This window comes from Pelophylax lessonae (genome assembly GCF_965119305.1).
Source record: "Pelophylax lessonae genome assembly, chromosome: 3".
Lineage (NCBI taxonomy): Eukaryota > Metazoa > Chordata > Amphibia > Anura > Ranidae > Pelophylax > Pelophylax lessonae.
The window spans coordinates 506018672-506041836 of NC_138770.1; the positions used below are offsets into that span (position 1 = coordinate 506018672).

A 23165-nucleotide genomic window follows, 5' to 3' on the forward strand; every position below is an offset into this window, starting at 1 on the left:
CTAAATTCTATCTTTTAGCCAGTTTTCTATCCATTTACAAACAAATCTTTCCAAGCCTGTAGACTTTACCTTACACATTAGCCGTGTGTGGGGAAATGTGTCAAACACTTTTGCAAAATCCAAGTATACTACGTCCACAGCCACCCCTCTGTCTAAGATTTTACTTACCTCCTCATGAACAGAAATCAGGTTTGTTTGACAACTTCTGTCTTTCATGAATCCAAGCTGCCTGTTGCTTTAAATGTTTTGTTTTGTTTTCCAACAAGAACTCATCTATGCGGTCTTTTATTAAACTCTCCAATGTCTTCCTGACTAAAGAAGTTAAACTATACTTACTTGGTAAAGACTTTGATCTCTTTTTAAATATGGGCACCAAATTGGCCCAATGGAAATACAGTGGTACCATTCCAGTCATTCACAAGTCCCTAAAAATTAGAAACAATGGCCTTGAAATGACAGAGATCCATTCTTTTAGGATCTGTGGGTGGAGGCCATTTGGTCCAGGTGATTTATCCACCTTTATTCTATCTTAATATTTCTGGACCATATCACTTTTGAGTCATTGTGGATTATTTGGGACTGTGTCAATACCATCCCCATTATGGACTTGAGATCCCCTATGCTCCTTTGCAGTGGCGGCTGGGGCTCCATGGGCCGGGGGGGAGGCAGGCGGACCACACCATAACCCCCCGGACCACACCAGCTCGCACCCCCCCCCAATCGCCGGCTCACTTACATTAAAGCGCTAAAGATGCCTTTGAACACTCCTGCCTGGCCCCATTAGAAGTCTCCCATCAGCTTCATCTCTGGCGATGGCTTCCCCTGGCAGCGACAGCGGCGGCTTCTTTGGCGTCTCCTCCCTCCTCCTCCTCATTGGCCAATAGCATGGCCTCTCCTTTTGGCCAATCGGGAAACGAGTCTCATGACCCACTTCCTGATTGGCCAGGAGGAGGATCCGTGTGACAATAGCGAATTTTCATTCGCTATTGTCACACAACTGGCGCCCCAAGCCCACCCTTTTGTTTAGCCTGTGAGAGCCTCTGGCTCTAATCACATGGTTAAAAAAAATTCCCATTGAACTCAATGCGTCCGACACCCCGCATGTAGATTAGGGGGCCGGACGCCAAGATGGGGGGGGCGGCCCGCCACTGCTCCTTTGTATACACAGAACTGAAGGAGGCATTTTATATATTTGCCTTCTCTTTGTCCCCAGTCAACCACTCCTGATTATTTTGTAAAGGGCCTACATGCTCAGACCTGACCTTTTTATTATTAATATATTTAAAGAATTTGTGGGGGTTTATTCTACTATCTTTTGCAATCTGTCGTTCAGTTTGAATTTTTGCATCCTTGATTTCCTTTTTACATATCCTGTTATATTCTTTGTGAAAGTTAAACAATGATAATGTTCCTTAATTTTTATATTTTTTAAAAGCTCTTTTCCTATTATTTATAGCTTTGTTAACTTTGACAGTGAGCCACATAGGTTTTATTTATAGCCTTTCAAACGTATTGCCCATGGGGATATACTTTGCAGTGATTTCCCGTACAATCTTTTTGAATAATTCCCATTTCTGTTCTGTGTTCATCAATGCCAATATTTCCTCCAAGTCCAAGTCTTGGAGAGCAGCCCTCATCCTTGGAAACATTTTCTCTCTTAAAGTTAAGTGTTTTTATATTTCCTGTATTGTTGCTTACAGCTAACATTAAATGAAATCATGTTATGGTCACTGCTACCCAGATGTTTTTTTTATATGAATATGGATAATAAGCTTTGCATGGTTTGAGAATACCAGGTCCAGCAGACCATCATTCCTAGTCGGGGCCTCAATAAAATGTACTATAAAATTGTCTTGCAATAGGTTTATAAATATTTGCCATTCAAATGCTCCAGCAGTGCCATTACTCCAGTCAATTTCCTGGTAGTTAAAATCTCCCATTATTAGCACTTTCTCAGCCTTTGCATCCCTGACTTCTCCAGAACCATTTATACTTACTTTTATAAAGAAACTATTTAACTTAAGGTCTCCAAAGAAGACTCAACGCCACACAATGAAGTTGGAAGAGTGGCAGTTCAATCTTAAACTGCATTTCTTTACTGTTAGAGCAGGATGTGGAACTCCCTTCCACAGTTGGTGGTGTCAGAGGGGAATTTAGATAAATCAAAAAAAAACCTTAGATGTGTTTCTTAGCGAACACAATATACAGGAATATAGAAAATTATTGTGACATAAACACACGCTCGGGTTGAACTGGATGGTATCTTTCCCAACCTTACCAACTTTGAAAGAGAAAGTTTTCCAAGGATGAGGGCTGCTCTACAAGACTTAGACCGGGAGAGAATATTGGCATCATTGAACATAGAACAGAAATGGGAATTCTTCAAAAAGACTGTATTTGAACTCACTGCATAGTATATTCCCACGGGCAATACGTTTAAAAGGCGAATAAGAAAAGAGCTTTAAAAAAATATAAAAAAGAAGGAACACTTTACTCTACAAAAAAATCTAGAGTGTGTGACTGGGGTCAAAGAGAAGGCAAATTTGTACAATGCCTCCTTTAGCTCTGTGTAAACAAAGGAGCTAATGTCCATAATGGGAATGATATTGATAAAGCCCCACATGATCCACTATGGCTCATAAGTGATATAGCCCAGATATATTTAGACAGAATAAATGTGGATAAAGTGGATAATGTGAATAAAGCACCTGGACCAGATGGCATACACCCACAGATCCTAAAAGAATTGAGGTCTGTCATTTTAAAGCCATTGTTTCTAATATTTATATTTAAAAAGGGACCAAAGTCTTTACCAAGTAACTATAGACCTGTTAGTGTAACCTCTTGCCGACCACCCACCACAGATATACTGCGGCAAGTTGACTCGGCTGCGCGAATTGCCGTACCCATACGTCACTCCACAGGAGCGAGCGTGGGGGTGCGCGCGCACCGTTTTGGGAGAGGGGAAGCTGATCTGCGGGGGCCTGTGGCCGCGATTGCTGCCGGGCACCCGCGATCACTCCTCGGGGAGACAGATTGGCGGTCTGCCGTAATAAACACAGCAGACCATTGTTCTGTCCGCAGTCAACCCTGTGTTGACTATTTAGGAACACAGGTCCCTGTGTTGATTTCATAAGTCAATCCCCCTCACAGTTAGAAAACACCCCTTAGCCATACATTTAACTCTTTGATCCCCCCCCCCCCCGGTGTTAACCCCTTCTGTGCCAATGTCATTATTATAGTAAAAGTGCATATTTTTTAGCACTGATTACTGTAGTAATGTCACTGGTCCCCCCAAAAGTGTCAAAAACGTCAGTTAGGTGTCCGATCTGTCCGCTGCAATGTCGCAGTCATGCTAAAAATCACTGATCGCCGCCATTACAAGTAAAAAAGAAAAATTTAATTAAAATTACATAACTCTTTCCCCTAGTTTGTAGACGCGATAACTTTTGCGCAAACCAATCAATATATACTCATTGGGATTTTTATTACCAAAAATTTGTGGCAGAATACAAATTGGCCTATAATGATGAAAAAATTAGATTTTTACATTTTTTTTATTGGGAATGGTAAATAGGAGAATGTAAAAAATATTGTCTTTTTTTTTAAAAATGTCACTCTCTTTTTTGTTTATAGTGCAACAAATATAAATCGCAGAGGTGGTCAAATACCACCAAAAGAAAGCTCTATTTGTGGGGAAACAAAGGCATCAATTTTATTTGGGTACAGCATCGCATGATTGCGCAATTGTCAGTTAAAGTAACGCAGTGCTGAATCGCAAAAAATGGCCTGCTCATTAAGGTGGAAAACCTTCCGGTCCTTAAGTGGTTAACTTCTATAGTTGGGAAGATACTGGAGAGTTTATTAAAAGACCACATAGATGAGTTCTTGCTGGAAAAAAAGTATTTTACGCAACAGACAGCATGGATTCATGAAAGACGGAAGTTCTCAGACAAATCTTTTTATAAGGAGGTAAGTAAAACCTTAGACAAAGGGGTGGCTGTGGACGTGGTAAACTTTTGCAAAAGGGTTTGACACAGTTCCCCACACAAGGCTAATGTATAAGGTAAAGTCTACAGGCTTAGAAAGATCGGTTTGTAAATGGATAGAAAACTGACTAAAGATAGAAATCAGAGAGTAGTGGTTATTGATTCTTACTCTGAATGGTCTGAGGTTATTAATGGTGTACCCCAAGGTTCAGTGTTGGGACCTTAACATTTTAATAACTTTATAAATGATATAGGGTCTGGGATTAAAAGTAGCATTTCAATCTTTGCAGATGACACCAAGGTATGCAGTGGAATACCATCCTTACAGGATGTCTCCAACTTAGAAGAAGATCTCATGCACTGTTTAATTGGGCAACTATGTGCAAATTAAGTTTAATGTTGATAAATGTAAAGGTATGCACTTGGGGGCTAAGAATATGCATGCATCATACAGTACAAACTAGGGGGAGCACAACTGGGGGAATCAATGGATAAGGATCTCGGTGTTCTGGTAGATCATAAGCTTAATAATAGCATGCAATGCCAGGCTTTCCAAAGCAAGCAAAATATTTTCTTGTATTAAGAGAGGTATGGACTCCAGAGAGAGAGAGAGATATCATTTTGCCCCTGTGCGATTAATTAATAAGACCTTATCTGGAATATGCAGTTCAGTTTTGGGCACCAGTTCACAAAAAGGATATCGGGGAAATGGAGAAAGTGCAGAGAAGAGCAGCCAAACTGATAAGAGGCATGGAGGAGCTCAGCTTTGAGGAATGATTAGAGGAACTGGATTTATTCTCTCTTGAAAAGAAGAGATTAAGGGAGGATATGATCAACATGTATAAATACATAAGGGGTCCATATAGTGAACTTGGTGTTGAGTTATTCACTTTAAGAACATCACAGAGGACAAAGGGGCACTCTTTACGTCTAGAGGAAAAGAGATTTAATCTCCAAATACGGAAAGGTTTCTTCACCATAGGAGTTGTGATAATGTGGGATAGACTCCCCCAAGAGCTGGTTCTGGCCAGCTCAGTAAACTTCTTAAAAAAAAAAAAAAGGACTGGGTTCTTCCCTAAATGTACATAATATAACTGGATACTACAATGTATAGGTAAAGTACATCCAGGGAATATCCAATTCCCTGTCAGGGGTTCAGAAAGGAATTTTTTCACCTGCTGAAGCAAATTGGATTGCTTTGCTGGCTTTTTTGTTTTCTACTGGATCAACTGTGGGTATAGGATTGTGTATATGGGATTGTATTTTTATTTTATGTTTTCTTTTTTTCTTTTATAGCTTGAACTAGAGGGACTTTTTTTCAACCTAACTAAGTAACTATATTTAGGTTCTGTACTGTCTCTTTAAATGCAAATGCTTCAGGCACAAAGTTTTCACAGTCTGTAGCCAACAGCTTTTAGGACTCTAATTGTGAGTTTAGCACCAAACTTATAGACACATAAAACCCAATCCATGCAGCTTTGTCAGTTTCAGAGTCCACTTTTACTTGTCCACAAAGACATCACACCAAGCTTTCAACACAGGGATACATCCAGCAAATGAACAAAAAAAAAACTTTTCAGCCTTTCGACTTACTTGCCCAGTCTGCCTTGCATCACAAACAAGCCTACACATGCCAAATACAATCCTGACTAAAACAATATCTTCCTGTTTTAAAGCCATATGTAACTTTTTCTAGACAGCTGCAAACCTATGTATGGAATGATGGCCAGGACGTCTACACTCACTCTGTCCGACCAGGCTCTAGATCACAAAATAGACAGCATAGAAACTTCTGTCACACCAACCATCTTCTTTTGAAGACTTTGTAATCCAAAAAGTGGCACAATCCAGATGGCAGGTACAGACCAAACCCTGGGCTGTTTCTCACAACACATATATTGAACCATTTTACCTGCCAAAGTATTTGTACATCTGTGAAAATGCATTAGGCATTTCTGTCAGACAATATAGCCGGGTCAATAGTCTTCCCAATGTTTGCATTTAAGCAACAAAGCCTGTTCAAGGATCCAACCCATAAATAATTAAGGAGCAGCAGTACACTGATGAAGTCATCATTGTATTCTCTGCTACTTTGAAGCGTTAAAAAAAACCATTGCATCAACAAACCTAGCCACACTGAGGGTCCATGTACACGGGACGTTGTTAAAAGTCCCTTTGAATGCTGGAATTTTTAGGACGTTTGAAACGTCCGTTCGGTCGCGTTTGTACCCGTGTTTAGCGGGCGTTTAGCGGGCGTTTAGCGGGCGTTTGCAGGCGTTTGCGTTTAGAACCGTTCCTAGAGGTCAAAAAAATGATTCCCCTTTAAAATGTAAAAACACGAACGCCAAACGCGGATCATCGCGTTCGGTCGCGTTCGGTTGCGTTTTTGCGTTTGAAACGCCGGGAAACACAGAACAATTATTTGCGTTCTAAAAAAAGTCCCTGAACGCAACTGCCCGCAAACGACCTGGTGTACATGGACAGATAAGATAAAATGTAGATGGGTTCAGGGGCTTCTAAAAAAAACGCCCAACTGCTCCTAAACGGCCATTTCCAGCGTCCCGTGTACATGGAGCCTAACACTGTATCTATTTTTCTACTGCATGTTGATATCAGTCACTTCTGTTTTTGACAGGAATGTTTGCTTCTATTACATAACTTCAGTTCTTTTGCTGTGGTGGCTTCTATCACTAGTGGCATTTCTATGAAGCCACTGTAGAATACCCACCTCGTACCTAAAGACTAAAAAGTCTGAATGAACCCTCTGCACACTGTTATACACCCTTTCTAGCAAACTTTAACCAAAACAGGGATTTTTAGTTAACATTCATTGCAATACATGTTTAAACTGGCCATCTGCATCAAAGTAATGACTCTCTAGCCAGTCCCTACTGTGCTCTGCACCTGCAAAATTAAAATGCTACAGTGGATACAGTGCGAATATGGGGAAAATAGACACAAGTTGTAGGAGAGCTACAATTGCAGTACGAAATACCTGTGCCTAATCTCAATATATATATATATATATATATATATATATATATATATATATATATATGCAAAGTATATATATATATATATATATATATATACACTGTATATATATATATATATATATATATATATATACACACAGTATCTCACAAAAGTGAGTACACGCCTCACATTTTTGTAAATATTTTATTATATCTTTTCATGTGACAACACAGAAGAAATGACACTTTGCTACAATGTAAAGTAGTGAGTGTACAACTTGTATAACAGTGTAAATTTGATATCCCCTCAAGATAACTCAACACACAGCCATTAATGTCTAAATCACTTGCAACAAAAGTGAGTACATCCCTAAGTGAAAATGTCCAAATTGGGCCCAATTAGCCATTTTCCCTCTCCGATGTCATGTGACTCAGTGTTACAAGGTCTACGGTGTGAATGGGGAGCAGGTGTGTTAAATTGGGTGTTATCGCTCTCACTCTCTCAAACTGGTAAATGGAAGTTCAACATGGCACCTCAAGGCAAAGAACTCTCTGAGGATCTGAAAAAATAATTATTGCTCTACATAAAGATGGTCTAGGCTAGAAGAAGGTTGCCAAGACCCTGAAACTGAGCTGCAGCACAGTGGCCAGGACCATACAGCAGTTTAACAGGACAGGTTCCACTTAGAACAGGCATCGCCATGGTCGACCAAAGCATTTGAGTGCACATGCTATGCGTCATATCCAGAGGTTGTCTTTGGGAAATGGACGTATGAGTGCTGTCTGCATTGCTGCAGAGGTTGAGGGGGTGGGGTCAGCCTGTCAGTGCTCAGACCATATGCCGCACACTGCATGAAATTGGTCTGCATGGCTGTCGTCCCAGAAGGAAGCCTTTTCTAAAGATGATGCACAAGAAAGTCCACAAACTGTTTTCTGAAGACAAGCAGACTAAGGACATGGATTACTGGAACCATGTCCTGTGGTCTGATGCGACCAAGATAAACTTATTTGGTTCGGATGGTGTCAAGCGTTTGTGGCGGCAACCAGGTGACTAGTGTGTCCTGCCTACAGTCAAGCATGGTGGTGGGAGTGTCATGGTCTGGGGCTACATGAGTGCTGCTGGCCCTGGGGAGCTACATTTTTTCTTTTAGGGAACCATGAATGGCAACATATACTGTGACATACTGAAGCAGAGCATGATCCCCTTCCTTTGGAGACTGGGCCGCAGGGCAGTATTTTAACATGATAATGACCCCAAACACACCTCCAAGATGACCACTGCCTTGCTAAAGAAGAAAACAAGTATGTCTTCAGACCTAAACCCTATTGAGTATCTGTGGGGCATCCTCAAATGGAAGGTGGAGAAGCGCAAGGTCTTTAACATCCACCAGCTCTGTGATGGTGTCATGGAGGAGTGGAACAGGACTCCAGTGGCAGTGGAGCATTCCAGTGGAAGCTCTGGTGAACTCCATGCCCAAGAGGGATAAGGCTGTGCTGGAAAATAATGTTAGCCACACAAAATATTGACACTTTGGGCCCAATTCAGACATTTCCACTTAGGAGTGTACTCTCTTTTGTTGCCAGCGGTTTAGACATTAAGTGCTGTGTGTTGAGTTATTTTGAGGGGACAGCAAATTTACACTGTTATACAAGCTGTACACTCACTACTTTACATTGTAGCAAAGTGTAATTTCGTCAGTGTTGTCACATGAAATGGTATAATAAAATATTTTGAAAAATGTGAGGGGTGTTCTCACCTCAGCAATCTTTTGGCCACCACGTTTGATACACTTGACTACATTTTCTTGGTAAACAATTATGGAATGAAAAAGGTTCCCACATATGGTTTTCTTCAATCCTCCCTGATTGCTTGGGTTTGGGACAGACGTGTAGAGTATGGTGACACATAATGTATATGTATGTACACAGATACTGGGGTAAATATAGGCAAAAGCCAGTTAGCCTGCCAGAATGTCTTTAGAGTGTGGGAGGAGACCGGAGTATATAGAGGAAATGCACACATTAAGTAGTGTCATATGTGATCACTAAAAATTTTGAATGAACCCTCTGCACACTGCTATACACCATTTCTAGCAAACTTTGCACAAAAACAGAGATTTTTAGTTCACATACATTGACACATTACTTTGATGCAGTTGACCAGCTTAAACATGTATTGCAATGTATTTGAATTGAAAATTCCTATTTTTTTGTTCAAAATTTGCTTGACAGGTGTATAGCAGTGTGCAGAGGGCTCATTCATAATTTTTAGTGTTTAGATATGGTCACGCCTGTTTATCACCTGATGGGTTATATAAACGAGGGGTCTTCAAAAATGTTCCACACTTTTGTATATATAACTTAATTTTAAAAAATGCGGAAACTTTTTGAAGATCCTATATATATATATATATATATATATATATATATATTAATGGGATTTGAGAGCAGGTATATCTTATCTCTACCTAAAGACTACACATCTACTTGCAGCCTCTTTGTGTGCTGACACACCCAGGTGGCACGGAGAGGCTAAGGAAGAAGAAGAAGACATGTTTTCAGCTCACCTGCTATTGATTGACAGCCCAAGTTTATTGTGCAAGCTCAATATGAAGGCGCATGCAAGGAACATGCAGTCCCACCGGCAGGTGAAAAAGACAAAGGTGTAAATCAATTACAACAATAAGCTTTAAAAGCAGGGTGCTTTAAATTAATATAGTAATTTAATGTATTTTATGCTTTTAAAGGAGAAGTATAGCCAAATCTATTTTAGCTATACTTCTTCTGTAGGTCACAGAAGTGCAGTCCATTTTGCACTCCTGTGACCCGTTTTCAAGCTGCATCACTCAGCCGGTCTTGGCAGGGGAAAGAGCCAGCTGCTCCTGCCCCTCCACAGCCCAGTGCTTCAGTGAGTGCTGGAGGGGAAGAGCAGAGTCTGCTCAGTGGATGACTGAGAACTGAGTGATCAGTGGTCTTTGATTGCTCATTTCTCAGTCTTAGAAGATAAGGGGGACAGATGCAGCATCGGGCCAATGTTGCATCAACCTAGGTGAGTATACATTTTTTTCCCCTGAAACCAAAACTTCTTTTAAATACAGAACATGGTTTTATTACAAAGGTTAAATACCTTTTTTTAAGTATGTTCACAGTGTTAGACTGACATAACTATTCCAAGAAATAAAGTCTTGATTGGCCCAGAGTGCCACCTCCCCTTTATTTTACAGTGCTGCTGTGCAGAGATCTAGAGAGATATTTATACTAGTTATATCCTAGATAGAAAGCAATTGTGCTGCAAGTTTTTAAAAATGACTTTCTAAGCTATTGTTAAACTTGTCAGGCTTCACAAGTTTGTTGTACAATTGCAGCAAGTCCACATTGTATAACTCCAGATCAACTTTCTTTGCAAACATTCTGCAAGTCTGCTGCAATTTCTGGTTCAGGTATGTTGTGCAGTATTCATCCCACCACAGGGGTCATTGTGGCTGAATTTTCATGCTGTATACTTGCAGAGCTCTTGCTATAGACTTACCACTGCAACTTTGCTCATGCTAGAAACTTGCCACACAAATTTGCTATAAATTGGAAAAGTATCAACTAGAACAGGGGTGGCGAACACGTGGCTCTCGAGCCGCATGCGGCTCCCGGCCGAACTGAATGCGGCTCTTTGGCTCTTTGCCTCGTATGGTATACTGTGGCTCGTCTAGCGGGACCTCTGAGGAGAGATCTCCAAGAGCGTAGTCCCGCCCCCAGGCTGCGTCATCACATCTCCCATCTCCCAACACTGCACGGGCCAGAGAGCGTGGGGACCCGTGTGTCTCCCTCCCGCCTCAGCTGCATCTTCCCCGCCGAGGCTCTGCAGCAACTATCCTTTTGTTCTCCCTGTTGCATAGGTTTTTTTTTTTTTTTTGCTGGCTCCAGAGTAATCCCTGGTAGGTTAACTGGCATCCCCCTATTCCCCCTCAAGGTGTGTGCCTTATTCTCTATTGCAGATATTAGATTGTAAGCTCCTTTGGGTCAGTGAATGATTTCAATGCTTCAGTTGCCATTTATGTGTGTGGGGGTCTCTGATGGGGGACATTTATGTGTGTGGGGGTCTCTGATGGGGGACATTTATGTGTGTGGGGGTCTCTGATAAGGACATTATTGTGCAGGGGTCTCTGATGGGGGACATTTATGTGTGTGGGGGTCTCTGATAAGGACATTATTGTGTGGGGGTCTCTGATGGGGGACATTTATGTGTGTGGGGGTCTTTGATGGGGGACATTTATGTGTGTGGGGGTCATTTCAACAAGGTAACAAAAAACACCTGACTGAGCATGTTATATTATGTGTTTAATATATTATTGTTAATGTTATATGCTTTTGTGTGAGTGTTTGTCTGTTTTGGCAGGTCACTGCGTGGTGTGGCTCTCTGACTCTCACAGTTTAAAATTTTGGCTCCTTTTGTCGAACTTGTTCGCCACCCCTGAACTAGAACTTGTGCTTCAAGTGCTCTGCCAGTGTACAAATTGCCAGTAAAAATGCCAGTAAAAAAGTTAACATACTTACAATTCAACACTATCACAGATTTGTGGCAAGCTATCCTTGCTATCTGGGATGTACAAATACAAACAAATGTAAAAATGTAAATACATCATTGATTAAAATGTATACTACCTCCATTTGTTAGGTAAAAATTAGGTAAATTATTAAGAAATCACATTCTTTGTATTGAAATAGTATTGTGAAATCACGCTCCGATTTGGGTAGCTGCAACCACCAAAATATAGTTCCCAAAACAAGAAAAATAGGATGCTTTAAAACAAAATAGGGTAGTGTAAAACAAAAATAGGAATGCACTTATTGACTATCACACCCATGCCCTCCAGGAACCTTTAAAGGAGAAATTTGGGATTTAAAAAAAAAAAACAAACCCACATACCCATCTTCACTGTCCAGAACTGGCGCGATGCTGTAGATGCCCCCCCCCCCCCCCCCCGCCAGCTCTGAACAATCTCACGACCACTGCTGCAGTAAGACTGTCAGTCACTTCTCTCTGCTCTGCCCCTCCATCGCTCACTGGAGCGCTGAGTAGGGAAGGGGCTGCAAGCAGCTGGCTCCGGCTCTCAGTGGGGCGCTGAGAGGCTGAGCCAGTTGCCAGTCAGGCATCTGGGTGGATTCAGACAATACATTAAAGTAGAGTATCACTTTACAACAGTGACTGATGTCGTCTTCCGGGACCCGTGTCGAGTGACTGTCCTGCTCCATTATAACCACGGGGGTTGATTGATCAGAAGGGGTTCTGTGATTGGATGAAGTGGAGGGGGAAGGCAGTGATGTCACAATATCCTCCTGCTCCAGTCAGAAAGTGCTTTTCATTCAATGATAAAAGGGAAAGGTGTTCTCTGAATAGCAGCAATGTCAAACGAATGCCCCCCCCCCCCCCCCCCCGTGGTTACTATGCAGCAAGGCAGCACTAACCACGGGGATCCCACAGGCATGGGATTTGCATACTCTTACTCTGGTCCAAGTTGAACTATGTCATACAAACCATACCTGAAATTCATCTTTAAAGTAGAACTGAAGGCAAAGCTGTTTTTACATTTTGGATAGAGCAAGTGAGGGTTATAAGCCCTGTCATTTTTTCCCCTCTGCGTCCCATTGCAGAGATTTACCTTCACTTAACTTCCCATAGCCAAAACAGGAAGTTAGAGTAAGTCCCTGAAAATTAGGAGGAATCCTTGGAGCCCCAAAGTCACTACTGTAGAACTAGTGTCCCCATTTGAAGATTTCCCTTCTATTACCGTTCTGGAGACAACCCAAAAGTTTGGATTTTCTTTTACTTTCAATGATAATGGGAAACAGAATGAATAGAGAGGGCGAATCTCCCTAACAGGGGACACAGATAGCAATATGAATCAAACAGGTGCTCAAATCCCTCTCTACGCTATCCAAAACAAAAACAAGGTTTGCCTTTAGTTATACTTTCAGTAGAATTACACTGAACATAGACAATATTCACTAGACATTTCTAGAAACCTTTAGGCCTATTATCTTAGCAATTCAGCTTTCACCCATTTATTGATATCCTCCACTTACCGTGAACATTTCTGATCACAGAGTTGTTTATAGTTGACCACAGAGAATCAAATGTTTTGATTACAGGCTCCAATTATTATAGGAATTTAGTACATGAAATCTTTTTCATGAATCGAGAACAGGGTTTCTCAACCAGTGTGCCGCGGCACCCTGGTGTGCTGTGAAGAGTCCCCAGGTGTGCCGCGGCAAAATGAACCCAACTTGCAGCCATCTTATCAAAAAACATTGTTCCTCATTTAGTAGTGACAGAGGGGCCAGTCTAAGATCACTTCCCGCTGCCACATGCACTGGGGAAGCTGTGCGGACCTCCCGACCACGTCTTGCATACCAATGCATAGAATTAAAATTAAAGGGACAGTGAAAAAAAAAAAAGTAAAATAAAGAAGACAAAAAAAATTTAAAGCACCCCCCCAACCTTTTGCGCTTGCACGCAGGAGTAAATGGATATAATTTTCGGGCATTTTTGGTTGGTGTGCCTCGAGATTCTGCCAGGTTGCAACGGGTGCCTTGGTTGAAAAAAGGTTGAAAAACACTAATCTAGAACATGAAAACCTACACAGCAATCTTTGTGAACTGTCTGTCTAGTTCAGAAACATATATCTGAAAAAAAAAAAATTAATTTAAAAGCTAGGATACTCACAATGACTGAACTGTGATGACAATTGATCCAGAGCAGCGGTCCTGAGTGGGAGAGACCCTTCGGTGGATTGCTCACCAAGAAGTATTTTCTTAGAGCTGGAGAAATACTTTGGCTTAATCTGGAATTGCTGAGTATGCCCATGTTGGAGGTTCATGGTTCGGGTCTGTGGAGGTACCATCCTGTGTAATGCAAAGACAGACAAGTTAATGGTGTTATATTACAATAATTTGATAAAACGGTTTGAAATAAACAGAGTATTACTCCCAATAATATTTCCTTGTCTGTTCAACTCTGATCTTTCGTTGCTATTAGGAATGGCTATACACTTTACACTGCCAGTGTATCAGAATTATAGCTTTAAGTGCTAGCAACATTTGATAGATAATGAAAAGCAATATCAAATATGGCCCCAGAAGGGGATATTCTTGAAACCCAGCACAAAAGGAGAAAGACCAGTATACAACTCTCAGCAGGAAAAGATTTACTAGTAAATCTCAAGACAATGCTCATGAATACAAAGTCCATAATATAATTAATCCAACAGAGAGAATGCACTGATACAGTGTCAGCAGTTTCTCCTTCAATCGAGTTCTGGAGTTTTCCTGCCAATAGTCATGAAAAAACAGAAAACAGGGAGGGGAGGGAGAGCGCCACTAACTAAGCGTAGTAGTATTAGGAAAATCAATAAAAATAATACTACGCTTAGGCAATGGCGCTCTCTCCCCCTTCCCTGTTTATTTGATAGATAATGCCCAGTGACTTCTCATCCTTTGTCCCACCATCACAAGCACTTATATTTAAAGTCTATTCAAAGCCAAAGCTTTTTTTTTTTTTTTGTTCTTGGATTGAGTAGGGGAGTGGAAAAAAAACACTCATTTTTGTTTTTTTTGTTTTTGTTTTTGTTGTTTTTACAATTTGTATCTCATTATGAATATTTCTCTACACTTCCTGTCCTGTAGACTCAACAGGAAGTGAGAGGATTTCCATCCAAAGTGAAGGAAATCCTTTCTTAGACAGCTGTCAAAGGAACAAGTGTCCCTATCAGAGGATTTTCCCTTTATTCCTATTCTGGCGGTATCTCAAAAATTTGGATTAAGCCTGACTTTCATTCCCACTAGCATTCGTGATTGGGACATTTAAAGTTGAATTGAATACGACTAACTGCTATAAGCTTTTTTAAACAGAGTTTTACAGCTGCTATCTAGACTATCTAGCCTTTGTCAAACTTTTAACATGGAGGAACTGTTAAAATAACTTTCTGGCCTCAAGGAACCCCTGCTAATAATTACTATACCTACAGTCTACAGTACGTTAGTGTTATGGTCACTGGGAACAATGCTCCTTACCTTTGTGGTCTTTGGGAAGAATCTCCCACATCCAGATAACTTAAAGGTTCATTGTTGTCACTGGGTATTTATCTGAGAAGCAAACATTGCTTATTGCTCAAGGAACCACTAGAGCATAGGTGTCAAACACAAGGCCCGTGGGCAAAATCCGGCCCTCCAGGCCATTTCATGTGGCCCTTGCACCTCTCCTGCAGCTGCTACATCTCCCTCATCTCTGCCCCCACCTTGTCTCAGCAGACAGCAGCAGAGAGGACAGAACTCCTCTTCCAGATCCTGTGCTGTCCCCTGTAGCTGCAGAGAGGACCACCCCCCAACTCAGCAGTTGGCAGCCGAGAGGAGGTCACAACTCCCCCTACAGATCCTGCACCTCTCTGTGCAGCCACTTCTCTCTGCCCCCACTGGTCTCAGTATTCAGCAGACTCCAGCAGCTGACTCCAGCCCTCCTCCAGACCCTGCAGTTGCTGCTTCCCAGCTCTGCCTCCAGCTTCTTCCCAGTAGGAGCACATGGTAAAGGAGATGCACTGTGATATAAGGGAGGGTGGGGGCTCTTGACTTCTGATAGTGGTGGGCTACAGATAGACCCGGCCCTCCGAGGGCGACCATAATGGTTATGCGGCCCACGATGAAATTGAGTTAGACACCCCTGCGCTAGAGGAACCCTGGTTGGGAAAGGCTGATCTAGACACTAATAGAGAGCTGCATGAGGAGAGAGAGTGCAAAAGGAGCTTTAACAGTCTGTATGCACAGGTACTGTTGATGGAACAGCAAAGGGGTAAAACAAGGGGTTTTAATTTTTTTCTTACACACATGCAATATTTACTTTTTTTTAATTGTTACATGAAAGTACACTTAAACCCCCAAACACTATATATTTTCTGAAGCATAAATTTCAGATGGAAATGATGATGGCCGACTATACAGTATATTTATTTCAAGAAAGGTTTTCTTTAGAAAGTCCTAGAAAGGTGCTCCGGGGGTTTTTCATATTTTCATAGATCAATGAATGCAGCGAACTTGGAAGGAGCAGTCACTATAAAACTGTTCTGTAAAAAGCATGCCTTAAAAAAAAAAAAAAAAAAAAGCAGATTTTAAGAAACCAGCAAACTATTATTTGGTATTTCACTTTAAAAGTGCAATATGCAGACCTTAACAGAAAATAGCCTCATGGCTTGTTAATTACCACGCTGAAACTAGCGTGGGAGCTGCATAAACAGATGCCTAAGCAATCTTCACTAACATAATCCCCATGTCAATGCATGCATAAAGATGAAATAGCACTAAAAAGGTTGTGTCCATCAAAATTGTGTTAACAGACTAATCAGAAGGAAACACTGGCAGCCTACTAACATTCCTAGTCTGTTACTTTTCTTATCTCCTATTCATATGCGTAACATTTGACCAATGAAAACCTTAATGATACCAAATTAAGATTATGAACTCATGTTTAAAACATGCAAATCCATTGGGTCTGAAGTGTCCAATGACAAGATCATGAGTCGCATTGTGGCCCCTGATCCCCTTTAGAACTATAAACCTACTTCAGATTATCTTTTTATTGGAACAGATAGCAGCTGAGGAACTCTGTTTAGGAATATCTACACAGAAACCTCATTTTGATTGTCAGAATTAAACAGTTTATGGTTAACAATTGAAGGATCATGATACCTATGGATACCTGGAGCCCTTGTTAGACAATCCAAACTGTCCAGGATGGAAAGCTATTGTTCAATGAGAGAGAGCTACAAAAATATGAATAATCATATCAAATGTACATACCTAGTCCGTTGAAACAAAATAAAAAATATTCAGCAGTTAGATTGTTAAGGCTCGGTTCACACTAGGGCGACCTGTGAGGCGACCTGGTCGCCTCACAGGTCGCCGCAGGTCGCCTCCCATAGGGAAGCTGCGGACCCGTTCTAATAGGAGCGACACAAGTCGCTCCGACTTAGAAAAAGGGTCCGGAGCTTCTTTGGGGCGACCAGGAGGCAACCGCCATAGACTTCAATGTTATGAAGTCCGTGGCGGCCGCTCCGAGGTCGCGGCGCGCTGCTCGCACCGCGATCTCGGAGGTCACCCCGGGAAGTAGCGTTGCGGTAATGTGAACCGGCGCTTAATCTATTATTATACGTCAGCTTTTGGGGTTTTATAAATTGTGGGGATCTAGCTGCAGGCATGCATTCTAATTCCTCTACCTGTATGCATTCCTTCTTGCAGATACTTCTCTTGCCTTTCCCCCTTCTATCTGTTGTATGTCTGTACATCTTCTGCTCAGTGCTGTATCTTGGCCTAGGCCAACAAGGCCCAGGCCTAGGGCAGCACTTTGCAGGGGGGGCAGCAGAAAAGCTGCACCCCACATGGAAAAAAAAACAGCCTCCTCCTGGCTCCCGCACGAAAAGGGTCCCCACCGGCTTGAACTACACTTTTAGTATAGTGCCAGTCCTACGGGGCAAATCAGTCTGGCACCCCCATAAAGCGGTCACACTGCTACCTGCTGGTACTGATGGGCACTAATAGGCTTCACTGATGGCCACTGATGAGGTGGCACTGATAAGCTGCACTGATGGGTACTGATAGGCTGCACTAATGGGCACTGATCGGGCTGTACTGATGAGGCCGCACTGATGAGGCTGCACTGATGGGCAGTAATGCGGCTGCACTGATGGGCACTGATAAGGCAGCACTGATGAGGCTGAACTGATGGGCACTGATAGACTGGTTGTGGTCTGTGATTTACAGATGACAGGGCGGGTCATAAACAGGGAGGGGTGTGGCCTTTGCAGGAAGGGGGTGGTCGTATTTAAATTAGGGGTTCACAAGTTTAGCCAGGCCTAGGGCAGCACAAAACCTAAATACACCACTGCTTCTGCTCAACATGATGTTTCTGCCCTGTTCTGTCTCACTCTGTCTCCTGTGTGATTTTTCCACTCTTCCCTCTTCATGCTGGAATACGCTCATCTGACCTGTGTGTTCAGCTCCTGCCTTGCAATACATGCAGCATTTGTGGACTAATATGTCTATTCTTCTTGAAACCTTCTTTTCCTGCACAAATTGTAGTGTTGCAAATGTAAAGCAAAGATAGGAGTGACCTCATAGAGGAGGAGTGCATTGAACATTGAGAAAGTAAATGCAGCTCTGATTAGGAGATATGCATAGTTCTCTGGTGGGAAGTGTAGCGGTGGGGAGAAAGCGCAGTTGCACTGAGGCCAGAGTGTCCATACAGAGCAGAGTTTCTCAACCAGGGTTCCGTGGAGCCCTAGGGTCCCTCCTGAGAATGCTAGGTGTTCCTTGAGCAATGGGCAATTTCTGCCTCTCAGATAAGTTTCCAATGACACCATTGTTCCTTTTAGTTATCTGTAAGGGGGTAATTCTTCCCAATGATGAAAAGAGTAAGGAGCATTCTTCCCACTGACTGTCACACTAATGTACTGGAAAAGAGAAATGGACAGAGGGCGCACCAGCCTAGCGCATTATCTTTAAAACAATTTATTGTAATAGACATGTATACACATTATACTCACAAAACCAATGCATATGCAAAGAAATCAATAAATAATTGGTTTTATATATATTTATATGCTTATGCTTTTATTGTCACTAGTAATATACTTCTTTACATTTATATTGTTCTTGACCCACCCACAAAGGGTGGAGCTGTGGGACTTGATCATGTGACCTTTTGGAATATACAAAAGCCCTATCACTCATTCCCCCAACTAGCTCTGATGAAGGGGGAACACCCCGAAATGCGTAAGCGGTTTTTTGGAGGTCTACATCCTTCCACGGCCTGCGGCAGCTGAGGATGCCCAGTGGAGACCCCTCGTGGTCCCTCATTGCTTATTGCCCGTGTTTCATAATCGTTTTGTGAGTATAATGTGTATACATGTCTATTACAATAAATTGTTTTAAAGATAATGCTCTAGGCTGGTGCGCCCTCTGTCCATTTCTCTTTTCCAGTATCTTCTTTGGGTTACCACGACCCGTTGAGAGTGGCAGCACAGCCTGAATTTACTACAATTTGACCTGAATCGCATTTTTCGGATACTAGCCGCAAGGCCACCCCTTAAGCGCAGGAGTCATTTGCTCTTTGTCACACTAATGTGTCATGAGTTGTAGATTTTAAATTTTTAACAGGGGTTCCCCAAGACCAGAAATTTATTTTAAGAGTTCCTCTGTGTTGAAAAGGTTGAGAAAGGCTGATATAGACACAACAGCAGGTACATGAATCTGTAAAATGCACTGGCATTTTTTGTGTTAAGGTATGTCGAAATTCTAAAGAGTTTCTCAGACACTGTTTATGAATTCCACTGATTAAGTTTATTCATTCCTCATTGTTATTGTGCAAAATTTCACTAACCCAGGGGTAATTTATTTAACTGAGATAAAAGACAGCCCTAAAATAAGCAATCCAATAGTGTTGAGTGAACCATGCAAAGTTTGGTTCGCTAGTCGTTCGCCGAACACTAGAAAAAATTTGCAATCCCCAAGCAATGCATTCAAACCCTATTGAAGTCTGGCTTTCTCAAGGCCAGTTTGCAAGTTTTGGTAAAAAATGGTGTGGGTATCTGGGCACTGCTATGGAGGATATGTATAAACACAAAAAGAAAAATACCATTCGGCAAGAAGCAGGTCTTTTATTGTGAAATAAAGGGCAACATTAAAAATACACAATTCCTTCAACCTCTTAACTGACACTGCGGTAAGGGTTACGAAGTTGGCAGTGGGAGGTTGCATTTTTGTGCCCTAAACTTAACTTAAATGTATTTTGTTTTTTAATTCAGTGTTTCATAAAATGCTGCACAAATATCATAGAACACAAAAACTGGAACTGACACTATTTTGTTCTCCAGGGTCTCTGCTTTCAGAAATTATATGTTTAGGGATTTTAACTAATCTTCGGGACTAAAATTATTTTTTAAACGTGTGCAAAAAAAATCCAAAAAAATCCAGCTCTGGCAGCAAAAAAATGAAATAACATGTCTAGGGGATGTCCGAAGTTGTACACCTGTGTGATGTACTCCTGCAAAAGTAATAAATAGAAAAAAAACTATAGCCAGTAAATAACAGTTCCTGGCCAGCCTGCTTCTGTTTATAAAAAATGGTATGGGATGCCCCTCAAAATCAATACCAGACCTCTATCCAATGCCCCCCCCCCCCCCAAATCAATACCAGATTCTTAAGGTATGTGGAACAGTGCACAATTTTTGTAAACAAGACCCTTTTGATTTTGAAGAGGACCCTGTTCAAAAAAACAAAAATAAAATTGCATTAAATCCCAAACAAAATCTATACCAGACCCAATGGGATTTTGAGGGAAGCCCCATGCAAAAAACAAAAAACAAAAGCATGGGGCCAGTTTTAACGCCCACTGCTCTGGCACATCTATGGGGACATTCTGGTGGTTTGTGGAAGAGAACTTGTTAGAAACACATAGTACCATTGTTACCCACTCATGAAAAATCTAAAATAGTCAGTATATACAGTATATACACAAGCACCATAGTAAAAGTCCTTTATTAAAAAATAAATAAATAAGCATTGTCCCTTGATTTAAATCTAACTTCAATCACATCATTCGGCATTGTAAATCCTGGCAAACAGGAATTAACTGATGGTAGTGATATTGCCACTAAATTAATTATTTTCGATTGCAGCATCTGGAGGTTTGGTCGGGCAAACTAGCTAAATCTAGCCATTTAGTTTGCTCATTCAGCAAACTGCCAACAGCCTGGATTGGGGGTAAACTCATGGTTTACTCAAACTCAAAGCGTATACCTATAATCTAATATACTTATGTTTTATAATTTGAGATTTTGTAGTATAATGTGTTTTTTTCAATTCTTTTAGTCAAATAATAAATGTGTTCCACATTCCATAGCAAATCTTTGCAATTATTGTGTGTAAATCTTTTGCTAAATATATAAGGGAGCAAATTTTCTTCTTACACAGCTGCCATCCTAGAATCTCCTCTGTTTTTTGTAAGCATAGTAGCCAGTTGTATGCAATGTTCTGCTGCATTTCTTGAAGAGTTGCTAGATGATGACCACCAGGTTTTTTTAGACTGGGTGATTTAGCTCAGGATGTAGCTTGGTAGTCAAAAATGGACCACCCACTGGAAGCCTCCTTTACTTTAAGATTCCACCATTTCTTGAATGGCCTAAATGCAGTTATAAACTCAACTGTAATGCAATTCCCAGCAGTGAATTTTGAAGAAAGGGTTACTTTAAAATAATTTATTGCAGGCTTACAGCAATGAAAGAGATTAACACATCTGGTAGAGAATCCTACAGTTTCATGGTGATTTAGATGGTAGTAAAACACATACAAGAATGGTTTTGACTGCAATGATGCCTACATTCCAGTACTGTCTTAAACATACACACACACACAATCTCCTAACATATTTAGAGGAAATAATGAGAGTCATATGTGACAGGCTTAGATATTCTTACATACATAGAGGCTGTAAAGATCTGGCCGGGAAAGGGATGCATTCTTTGCACTGTGGCTTCGGTACATGGAGCATTACATTTTGTTAAACAAACAATTATTATTATCATTATTGTAAAGGATGTATATAGTGGCAACAGTTTGTGCAGCACTTCACAATATAAAGGGGAGACTGTACAGTTACAATACAATAAAATACAAGAGGGTTAAGAGGGCCCTGCTCATAAGCGCTTCCAATATAATAGTGTGGGGCAAGTGGTACAAAAGGTAATAATAATTGTGGGGGATGAGCTGATGGATGAATTAAAAGTTCAGTTGCTAGTTGGAGGCAGGATAGACTTCCATGAAGAGATACAATTTCAAGAATTTATTAAGGTGGCCCGAATAGGAGATTGAAGTAGAGAGTTTCAGAGGATAGGAGGGCTATGGAGAAGTCCTGGAGACAAGCATAAGAGGAGGAGACAAGAGAGGTAGAGAGCAGTAGGTCTTGGCAGGACCGGAAAAGATGGTTTGGGTGATAGTTGGAGACAAAATTGGTGATAAATAACTCAGGGAAGAGTTGTGAATGGCTTTGTATGTTGTTGTTAGTATTTTGAACTTAATTTGCTGGGCAGTTGGGAGGTAGTGAAGGGATTGGCAGAGAGGGATGGCAGGTGAGTCTGGCAGTAGAATTATTGATAGACTGAAGAGGGGATAGCCTATGTAGAGGTATGCCTATGTGAAGGGAGTTAAGGTCAAGGCAAGAGAGATAACAAGGGAGTGAATAAGTAGTTTGGTGGTTTCATTAGTTGAAAAGGGGCAAATATTAGAGGCGTTATGGAGGTGAAGTCTACAAGCTTTTGACAAATATTGGATTTGGGGCTGAAAGGACAGGTCAGAGCCTAGAATTTGAGGGAGGGGGGGGGGATATTACAATCTCAGTTTTAAAAAGTAGTGTGACATCCATGTTGATAACATGTCAGTTAGTAACCTAGTAATGTGAGAGGTGAGAAGTAGAGTGATATAGTAGATTCGGGTGTCATTGGCATAGAGATGGTATTGGAAACCGTGGGAGATTATCAAGTAACCAAGAAGTGTAGATAGAGAGCAGAAGGGGTGCAAGAACAGAGCCCTAGGGGACCCCTACAGAAAGAGGAGGTGGGGAGGATGAGATAGAGTTGTAGGTAACACTGAAGGAAAGCTGTGGTAGATAGGAGGAGAACCAGGAAAGAGCAGAATCCTGGAGGCCAAGAGAGTGGAGGTTATTGAGGAGTGGGTGGTCGACAGTATCAAAGGCCGCAGAAAGGTCTAGTAGTAAGATTATGGAGTAGTGGCTGTTTTTGAAGTGATTGGCAATCTCTTGGGCAGTGAGTTAGTGGGTGGAGGTGGTGGGAGACTAGGTAGGGAGACAAGGGTAGAGACTAGACAACAAGGACTGGATGACAAGATGTTAATAAGAGTGACAAAGATGGCGTGTCTGGCAGCATGGAGGCAGAAATTGCATTTTAGGAGGGCAGATTTAAATAGGGTGAAGTCCTGCAGGGATTTTGTTTTACGCCACAGTTGCTCAAGAGCACGCCTATATCTCTTGAAATTTCTGGTGTCATCAGAGGCTGCCAAGGTTGTAATGGTCAGGGCCTGATTCTGTGAGTAGTTACAGGAGCAAGTGTGTACAGTGAGGATGAGAGTGAACTGTTGTTGTTGACAGATG

General features: G+C 41.5%; 1 protein-coding gene across 2 annotated transcripts in view; it reads right to left on the reverse strand.

The window, feature by feature from the left end:
* Nucleotides 1-23165, reverse strand: part of LTBP1 (latent transforming growth factor beta binding protein 1) — a 513632-nt gene that overhangs the window by 324157 nt on the left and 166310 nt on the right. For both annotated transcript variants that reach the window (XM_082249446.1, XM_082249447.1), the window contains exon 4: nucleotides 13683-13861. In XM_082249446.1, the coding sequence (XP_082105572.1) occupies nucleotides 13683-13861 (179 nt within the window). The remainder of the gene's footprint in view (nucleotides 1-13682; nucleotides 13862-23165) is intronic.